An 8,728-nucleotide genomic window follows, 5' to 3' on the forward strand; every position below is an offset into this window, starting at 1 on the left:
TGATCTTTGGAGATTGGTGGAAAGGTAACTGAACAACCTCCAGAAGACTGGCCATGGGCCGGGTCCCGTCCCCGGGAGAGGAGACTGCGTTTCCCCACAGTCCCGTGCGCTCTGAGTAGCAGACCTTTTAGAGAAGCCCAGCCCAGGGTGCCCAGGTCTTGGCCTGTGGTTCTGACTCGTCCAAGAGCCTAACCCTGCTCCTGCTTCCCTCCCGCCCCAGCTGAAGCAATTTGAACGACTGGAACAGGAGGTGTCGCGGCCCATAGACCACGACTTGGCCAACTGGACACCAGCCCAACCCCTGGCCCCGGGGCGGACAGGCGGCCTGGGACCCTCGGACCGGCAGCTGCTGCTCTTCTACCTGGAGCAGTGTGAGGCCAACCTGACCACACTGACCAATGCCGTGGACGCCTTCTTCACCGCCGTGGCCACCAACCAGCCACCCAAGATCTTTGTGGCGCACAGCAAATTCGTCATCCTTAGCGCCCACAAGCTGGTGTTCATTGGGGACACACTTTCACGGCAGGCCAAGGCTGCTGACGTGCGCAGCCAGGTGACCCACTACAGCAACCTGCTGTGCGACCTCCTGCGTGGCATCGTGGCCACCACCAAGGCCGCCGCCTTGCAGTACCCATCACCTTCCGCTGCCCAGGACATGGTGGAGAGGGTCAAGGAGCTGGGCCACAGCACCCAGCAGTTCCGCCGCGTCCTAGGCCAGCTGGCAGCCGCCTGAGGGCCGTGACCCCAGGAGGGAGGCAGGGGAGGGGCATGGTGGTCCCAGCTCCCTGGCTCCCATGTCAAGAGTCGCTGCGCCACAGGCTTAGAGACAGGACCCCAGCTCTGCCTTGGGCCTGGTGCCCTGGATGCCCAGGAATCTGTATATATTTATGACTGGGCAGGGTGTGGGGCCGTGCCTCCCCAGGAGCCGAAGCCCACGGGTTGGCCAGTGGCCTTCCCCAGCGTGCACCACGGCCCAGGGCGGGTCACCAGGCAGGGTCTGGAGTGTGAGGGCCCCGCAGCCTCCAGGACCCTCTTGCTGCCCCGAGGTCTGAGCCTGGCCCCGTGAGGGTGCCGTGTCCCCCGACAGGGCCAGTGCAGTTCGGTGTGCCCTCCGCCTTACCAGGAGAAGACCCTGAAGAACTAGAACTATTTTTCATTATTGGTTTTCCAATCATTTGACTAATAGTCCATTTAAATAAAGTTTTTAAAATGAAGAGCAGCTGCCTGAGGGTGCCAGATGAGAGCACCCTGGGGCAGGTGACGGTTCCAGGGAAGGCACCCGGGGGCAAGTGCCATGCATGGCATCTCCCAGGAGGGTGGAGGAGTGGGTCTCCAGAAAAAAACCAAGGGACACCGAGGCCGGGTGCCTCCTGCAGGTGGGGTGAGGCCCTGGGAGCCAGGGCAGAGCCTGGGCCCAAGAGAGGAGTTGGGGTCAGTGTCGGAGCTGCAAGGTCTGGGGCCCAGAAGGCATAGCCTGGGCGTGGCCCCCTCGAGCCCTAGGGAGCTGCCACAGCAGCGAGCACCTGCCCATGCCCACAACTGGCGTCTGGAGCGAGGGCAGATCGGGGCAGGAGCAGCTGCAGGAGGGGACAGGTTGCTGTGAGCCGAGGACACCGTCAGGGGCTGCATCTAGAAACTCTGCTTAAAAGAATCGCATCCCAGCCTGTGGAACTCCCGAAGCACACTCAGAATTACACGTGGATCTGGCCTTCAAGTTGGGAGGGCGGGGCCTGGAGAAGACCTTTGCCCTGGGCAAGTGTGTGCCCCCCATGGCTCCCCCACCCAGCAGCCCGCAGCCCAGATGGAAGCTCCAGGGTGCCCAGAACCCCTGGTGCTCCTCCCAGCCCTGACCATTGTGCATGTCAACATGCGCCGTGGCTTCCCCATCTGTATGAAGAAGGGGGTAGTACTGGGTGATCCTCAAGCCCTCCTGATCTTACCTCTACGGAGGGGTCCCCGTGACAGCATCTGTCCCCTCAGCTCAGCCACATCATGCTCGGCCTGCCGTCCTTGGTGAGGACACAGAAGTAAAGGTGTATGCAGTTGCTCTCAGTGGCTTTGTGTTTTACACAGATGTGGGGTAGGGAGGGTCTCAGCCTCCACAGCTTCCCAGGCATGAACTTCATGATGTGGGCATCCACGTCCGGTGAGAACGGGAGGTGCTGGTGCTGCTCCAGGACACGATGCCCTCCAGGGTCCATCCTGGCAGGCAAGAGCTGCCAGAGTTGCCCTGCAGGAGGGAGAGGATGTGTCACCAGGTCTGAACTGGGTGCCGGGGCCTGGGAGACGCTGACCTGGCGGAGTCCAGGGAGGGATGCAGAGAAATGGCAAGCATGGGTGCAGGGGCTGTGCCAGGGCCCTGAGGCCTGGGTTCACGTGGCAGCCCCAGCTCTGCCATGCACATTCCTGGAGGGAGCTGGGGCAAGTGGCTTTCATTCCTGCTGGGGCGCGGTTCGTCCTGTGAGCTGACCTTCCAGCTCGGGGCTGGGGAGAGGAGGAAGTCCCCAGGCAGCCTCACCTGCCTGGTTCAGGAAGCTGTGAGCCTGAGGCCTGGCCCTTGTAAGGCCTGGGAAGGAGGCAGAGAGGAGTGGGGAGCCCAGACCTCCATCAGGACTGGAGAGTCCTGGAGTACACTGAGGAAGGAACAGGAATGGGACTGGACAGGTGAGTCTATGGAGACTGATGGAGAACAGCCCGTGGCACGTGATTTTTAATGATTATCTTTCCACGTTTTTCTACAATGAGCAAAACTTGATCATTGAAGACACCTGTCAGGATGCTTTCAGACGCTTTAACACTTGGGAAGGAAAAGACAGCTGGGAGAGGCAGGTGCCCATGGGCCCTGGCAGCCAAGGGTGCAGGGTAAGGCCCAGGCCAGCTGGGTAGGGGCCCCTGTATCCACTCACCTCCTCTCCCAGAGGCTGGTTTGTCCCATGGTGGCGTCACGAGCCACCTCTGCCTGCCTGTGTGGCCTTGCGTTAGCCATCCTTAGCACCTGGAAGGCCTCCGGGTGAGAGCCAAGGTCAGACGCCCCGGCCACCACACGGCGGCTCTTCTGGAAAGTGAGGGTGGCAGACGGTGCTTGCGCTCGTGGGGGTGCCTGGGAAGTGGCCAGTGGGCGTGAGCCCCGCTTGGCCACTGAATCTCATGGTGATCTCAGGGCATCCCTTTCTCACTTGGGTCTCAGTCTCCCACCTGCACAGTGAGGGCACAGGACCTCCCAGGTTTGCCCAAGCTGTGATCCGGGTGGCCTGAGCATGTGCAACGGTGGAGGTGGGGTGCACGGCCCGGGGTGGGCGTCTCCTGCAGGCTCTGCCTGTGGCCAGGAAATGGGGGTGCTGGTTCCCCAGCCTGCAGTTCATTTCCGACCCTTTTCCTGCTGGTTGCAGGGTGTAGTTGGGGTTGGGAAGAGGGGGTGAGTGCCATTCCTTGACACCTGGTGGGTCCCAACTCCTCAAGCTCAGGCCTCACCTGACCCCTAGTGGGCAGCGGTGACCACCCAGCCCCCGCAGAAGTGGAAGCCAGTTTTGCACTGGGAGGATAGGACTGGCAACTCCCACAAGGGCAGGAGGGACCTGAGGGGCGAGGGCTGTGTAATCCTAGCACTTTGAGAGGCTGAGGCAGGAGGATCACTTGAGGCCAAGAGTTCAAGACCAGTCAGGCCACATAGTGAGACCCAAGTCTCTATGTATATATTAATAAAACTTGTTTTAAACTTCCCCCCACCTCTAGTTTGGCCACCACCCAGGGTCCCCCCCACTGCATGGGCAGGACCCCACTCTGATCCACAGGGACACCTGCCAGGCCCAGGAGCTGGGGATGGTATCCTCCCCATTGGCGTCCTGGATAGGATGCTGAGTCAGGGTGGATGGTGGGGACCCTGCAGCCTGGGGTTGGGGCAGGGCAGCTGGCAGTTGATGGTGTCCTTAGGTGCCACTGCAGTGCCCTCAACCCCCTCCCCTGATCGCTGTGCACCCAAGGGACTGTCCGTCCCTCTCCAAGCCCTGGGTGCTGTGACGTGATGGCTGGATCTCCCTGGGGCCCTATGCTCTCGTGGGCTCTGAGTCAGTGACTGGGGTGGATTGGGGTGTGGGGTCTGGGGACACACAAACCCAGGAGGCTGCCCAAGTGCAGAGGGTGCAGGGGCTGGGGGTGGGGGGTGGGCAAGAGGTGGGATGCAGGAAACCCTCGGGAGGCAGAATCTGCAGGGTGTGGGGGCTAAGGAAGGGAGGAAGCAGATGCCCCAAGCATGGCTGAGGGAGCGGGGGTAGTGGCCAGAGGGGTGGGAGCCAGCTGGCAGAGTGTGAGGAGGAAGGGGAGGAGGATCTGGCCATGGAGGATGTGGTGCCCCCGTGTAACATGGCACAGTGCGATTTTTTGCTTCTGGACATTTGGGGCTGGGGATGGGCGTTTGACCTGGGGCTCCCAGCCTGCCTGAGCCTCGAACTTTCAAGAATCACTGCAGAGAGAGGGAAGCCCAGCGATCCAGAGAAAGGCCATGGGGTGTCAGAGGGTCCCCATCCTGTCCCCTGAGCCCACCAATCATGGCCCACCTCGCCACCACCCCCGTCATCAGCAGTCCTTGCGTTGATAACGCTCCTGGCTCCAGCATGTCTGGCAGCCCTAGGAGTGGCCGTGGGAAGATTCCTTGGAACCGCAGGTGTGTGGGGCCAGAGTGAGTTCGTCCCCCTTACTGCCCATGCCCTCTTGCTGGGCCCTGAGCAAGGGAGCAAGGGTGGGTGGCAAGAACCCTGCTGCCCGGGGGCAGGTGCTGAGGATGGGGGCCAAGGTCCTCCCGGTCCCCACCAGCCACATCCCCCCTCTGTCTCTGCACCCCTTTTTATCTGCCTGTGTGTTTCTGGCCACTCTTCGGGAAGCAGGAGCCTGAGTGGTGGGAAAGGCGACTAGGGAAGGGTCCTCCCAGACGCCGCCCATGCCTGGCCTAGCCCAGCCCAGCCCAGTGGGGGCCCAAGTTCTGGAGTGGAGTGAGGCTTTGGAGGCCCCAAAACAGGAGATGGACAGCAGCGACGTGTGCTCCACGGGTTTATTGAAGTTCTGTGGGGAGCAAGGTCTGAGGGAGCCACGGGCTCAGTTCGCAGCCAGGATCGCCTGCACCCAGGGTATGAGCTTGGTAACATGGGTGTACACGCCAGGGCTGGAGGTGGAGCAGGTGCCACTGACCCAGGACACAATGCCCACGAGGGTCCAGGCTCTGTCCTTCTGGCAGACCAGGGGGCGGCCGGAGTCACCGTTTGGGAGAGGGAGAAGGGGACTTGGATCTGGCAGCCCAGACAGACTGGTCCCAGGGGCCACTGGACATAGTTCCCAGAGTCCAGGCCAGGACCCTACACACAGCAGCGACTCAGCATGTGCTGTTGCCTGGGTCATGAAAGACTCCAGCAGCTGCTTGTGTGGTTCATGCCCCTGCAAGCCTGAGCCACCCCGGAATGGGGCCCTTTAATGGAAGCTTAGTAAAGCTGGTTTGACCAATAGGAGGAAGAGCCTGGTGGGGCTTGCCAAGGGGTCCTTGTGAGGGAGGAAGGGCTGCTGGAACCCGCTGGCCTGCTGGGATCCACTGCCCAGGTTGTGCACTGCACAACTCCAAGGGCCATTGGCTCTGACATTGGCCATGGAATTTTGCAACAAGGTGACTCTGCCACAGGAAGGAGTAAGGTTAGTAGATGAGGGCAGAAGGGGTGGGGAACCCGGGCCTCCCCTGCACCCCACTCGCCTGGCCAGGGCCTGGGCAGGGCCAGCCTCACCTTGCAGGAGGAGACACCTCTGGCCCCGGCGCAGATCATCTCGTCGGTGATCTCGCTGCCCCAGAACTTCTTGCATTCGGCATTGGACAGGAGGGGCAGGGCCACCTGCTGCAGCTTGTCGGGGATCTTGTTGGCTGCAGGACAGGAGGAGGGTCAGGGCCCCTGGGCTCACCCAGCCCACTTAGGAGGGAGAGACCCGGGGCCGACACACCTGCCCTCCCCTGCACCATCACCACGATGTTGGGTATGGCCCCTGGAGCCTCAGAAGCGCCTGTGGGACAAAGGGGACCTCGGCCCTGCCCGCGTGGGAGGCCCGCACTGCGACTCCAGGCAGGTCAGCCAGGGCAGGGCTCACCCGGCCGGGTGCGCTCAGAAGCCCTCTGTGGAGGCTCCTCGTGATCTGACCTGGATTTTATTTGCATTTGGGGAATTTTAAACTCAGAAGCCCCCTGTGCAGGTTCCTCATGATCCGACCTGGATTTTATTTGCATTGGGGGATTTTAAATTCAGAGGATTTTAAATAAAGGGACAGTTAAGAACGTGTTGGAATTTAGAGCCAAACGGTCACGGGGGACTCCACGGCCAGGCGGCCCCGACCCCAGAGGCAGCCCCGCGGCCCCCCACCGTTGTACTCGGTCTTGCCCCAGCCTGTGGTGACGCACACTGTCCCCGCGGGGAAGTCATCGTCGGCGCTGGGCAGGCACACAACGGACACCGTCTCGGAGAAGACGGCGGGTGTGGCCAACTTCAGCAGGGTGATGTCATTGCGCATGGTCAGAATGCTGAAGCTGGGGTTCCTGAAGACCTGGGGGTGGGGGCCAGAGTGCCGGGGTGAGGCCCTGGGAGGAGGCAGGACCTGCAGGCTTCGAGGACCCAGACTCCTTCCCTGGTGCCCGTTAAGGAGCAGTCCATCCCCAGGGCCGCAATGGGAACCACGAGGCCGACCCGGCCCCACTGGGCACCTGTCCCTGAAGCAGCCGAGGGGTCTCCCCCCATGCCCGCTGCCCCTGCCTTCTGCTGCACGGGGCGTGGGTACCTTGGCGATCTTCAGGACCTGGATGTTCTCCTCATCAGAGCCCTGGTCAAACTCCCCGACCACGACCACGTCGGAGGTCCCGGGCAGAGCGTTGTGGGTGAGAAAAAAGAACACGCCCTGCTCCCCTCCCACCCAACCAGGGCTGGAAGCAGAGCCCGAGGCTGCCCGGTCCTCACCTGACCCCGCAGTGGGTGGCGGTGACCACCCAGCCCTCGCTGATGAGGGAGCCTCCGCAGAAGCAGAAGCCAGTGTTGTCCTGGGAGGAAGATGGGGAGGGTCAGCAACTCCCACCTGGCGGCACCCCCAGCTTGGCCCCTCCCCAGGGTGCCCACTGCCTTGCAGAAGCCCCCTCACCTGCAGGGACACCTGCCAGGGCCAGGAGCCGGGGACGGCGTCCTCCCCATTGACGATCCTGGACAGGCCGCTGAGCACGGGGGGGATGGCGGGGACCCCGCAGCCTGGGGGCGGGAGTGGGCTGAGGGGTGGGTACCACTCACCTAGGTCTCAGTGCTCCAGCCTCCTCTCACTCCCAACTCTTTTCCAGTCTCTGGGATCTAGGCTGGCTCCCACATCCCCTTCTCTGAGAAGCTGGCCCTGGCTCTCCTCTCCCCAGTGCTGGAATCTCCGGGTACAATTGAATCCAATGCACTGGACTGTGGGCTGCTGAGGAATGGGGTGTTGACCCCTCCTCAGTTCAGAGAAGCCACACAGGTGGAGCGTGCAGTCTCGGCGCTCAGGCGGGGAGGCCAGACTGTGGATTTGAACCTGGCTCCCTCCCTGCCCAGCCAAGCCACTCAGTGTCCCCATCAGCAAAGTGGGGATCACACCGTTTCTGACCTCACAGAGTTGGAAGAGTGAGCAGGCAGAGCGCCAGCTCTGTGCCTGGCACCCGGGAAGTGCTCCATAAGCAGGAGTTTAAAAGGGTGAGGCTCACCTGAAAGGTTTGGACTGAACGGTGCCAAGCCCCAGCTGCTCACACGCTCACCACCCAAGCCTGTACTGGGGCCACTGACTGTTGGCGGGTTTCCTGAAGGCCTCAGGGCGGCCCCCCAGACACCCACCTCCTCCCCTGGGAGCCTCAGGTCGGCTGGGGGTGAGGAAGGGGAGCGGGACTCCCCAGTTCCTGAGCTCCGAGGTGGCAGCTGAGCCTGGGAGGGAAGCTATGACCTGGTCCAGGCCTTGCAGTGCCCACGGCAGAGATGGAGCCGGTGACTCGCCCAGGCCCACACTGTGGTGCACAACTAAACTGGGAACTGGGACCCTGCTGCCCCTTGCTGGCCTCGGGGCTGGGAGTGAGTGGAGACAACCCTTCAGCCTCCGCGGGGCCCAGCACTCCCCGAAGGCGGTGCCCAGGAGGGCCCAGCAGGAGAGGATCCAGAGGAAAGCCATGGTGCCGCTGGCGGCGGGGGGGGGGGGGGGACACGCCTGTCTGTGGGTCCCCGTTGTAGCCCTGTGTGCCGGCTGTTATCTGGAGATCTTGGGGTGACACTCCCTTCCCTGGGAGCAGGCAGGATGTGTCAGTGCAGGGCTGGCCAGGGAGCCTGGGATGACAGCAGCTGTGGCCTCAGCTGAGCTGGGCTAACCCAGGTGGCCTTTTACCATGGCCTTTCTCCTCCAGGCCCAGGCTTGGGCAGGGGCCTGCCTCCAGGGACTGAGTCCAGCAGCCCCAGGTTTGAGCCTCAGCTGAGTCTCTTGTGCTCTGCAAATAATTATGTGCTCTGCAAATAACTGATCTTTTCATGGTTTGAAAACCCCTGGGCAGGCCGGGCGTGGTGGCTCACGCCTGTAATCCCAGCACTTTGGGAGGCCGTGCTGGGCGCATCGTGAGGTCAAGAGATCAAGACCATCCTGGCCAACTTGGTGAAACCCCGTCTCTACTAAAAATACAAAAAATTAGCTGGGCATGGTGGTGGGCACCTGTAGTCCCAGT

The 8,728-nt window shown here is 62.3% G+C and overlaps 2 protein-coding genes across 8 annotated transcripts in view; one reads left to right on the forward strand and one right to left on the reverse strand.

Moving 5' to 3' along the window:
- BCAR1 (breast cancer anti-estrogen resistance 1) overlaps nucleotides 1-1,214 on the forward strand; it is a 39,488-nt gene extending 38,274 nt beyond the window's left edge. For all 7 annotated transcript variants that reach the window (XM_011946010.1, XM_011946012.1, XM_011946008.1 and 4 more), the window contains one exon: nucleotides 221-1,214. In XM_011946010.1, coding sequence (XP_011801400.1) covers nucleotides 221-733 — 513 coding nt within the window. In that variant the 3' untranslated portion in view covers nucleotides 734-1,214. The remainder of the gene's footprint in view (nucleotides 1-220) is intronic.
- A 3,816-nt stretch (nucleotides 1,215-5,030) lies between these two features.
- Nucleotides 5,031-8,187, reverse strand: LOC105514569 (chymotrypsinogen B). The gene is made up of 7 exons (XM_011946007.1): nucleotides 8,132-8,187; nucleotides 7,153-7,273; nucleotides 6,976-7,054; nucleotides 6,799-6,878; nucleotides 6,387-6,567; nucleotides 5,763-5,896; nucleotides 5,031-5,250 (listed from the first exon to the last, which is right to left on the reverse strand). Exons 1-7 carry the CDS (start codon nucleotides 8,185-8,187, stop codon nucleotides 5,089-5,091), a joined length of 813 nt encoding a protein of 270 aa, XP_011801397.1. The 3' UTR covers nucleotides 5,031-5,088.
- Between the last annotated feature and the right edge of the window lie 541 nt (nucleotides 8,188-8,728).

Source organism: Colobus angolensis, unplaced genomic scaffold (assembly GCF_000951035.1).
Source record: "Colobus angolensis palliatus isolate OR3802 unplaced genomic scaffold, Cang.pa_1.0 Scaffold248, whole genome shotgun sequence".
NCBI classification, from domain to species: Eukaryota; Metazoa; Chordata; class Mammalia; order Primates; family Cercopithecidae; genus Colobus; species Colobus angolensis.

Excerpts from the sequence above, each read along its gene's own strand:
- LOC105514569 (XM_011946007.1), bottom strand. The coding sequence starts at position 8,187 with ATGGCTTTCCTCTGGATCCTCTCCTGCTGGGCCCTCCTGGGCACCGCC. Across the intron at positions 6,879-6,975 it reads CGCCACCCACTGCGGGGTCA|GGACCTCCGACGTGGTCGTG; the intron begins GGTGAGGACCGG and ends ACGCTCTGCCCG. Across the intron at positions 6,568-6,798 it reads AGGTCCTGAAGATCGCCAAG|GTCTTCAGGAACCCCAGCTT; the intron begins GTACCCACGCCC and ends CCCCACCCCCAG.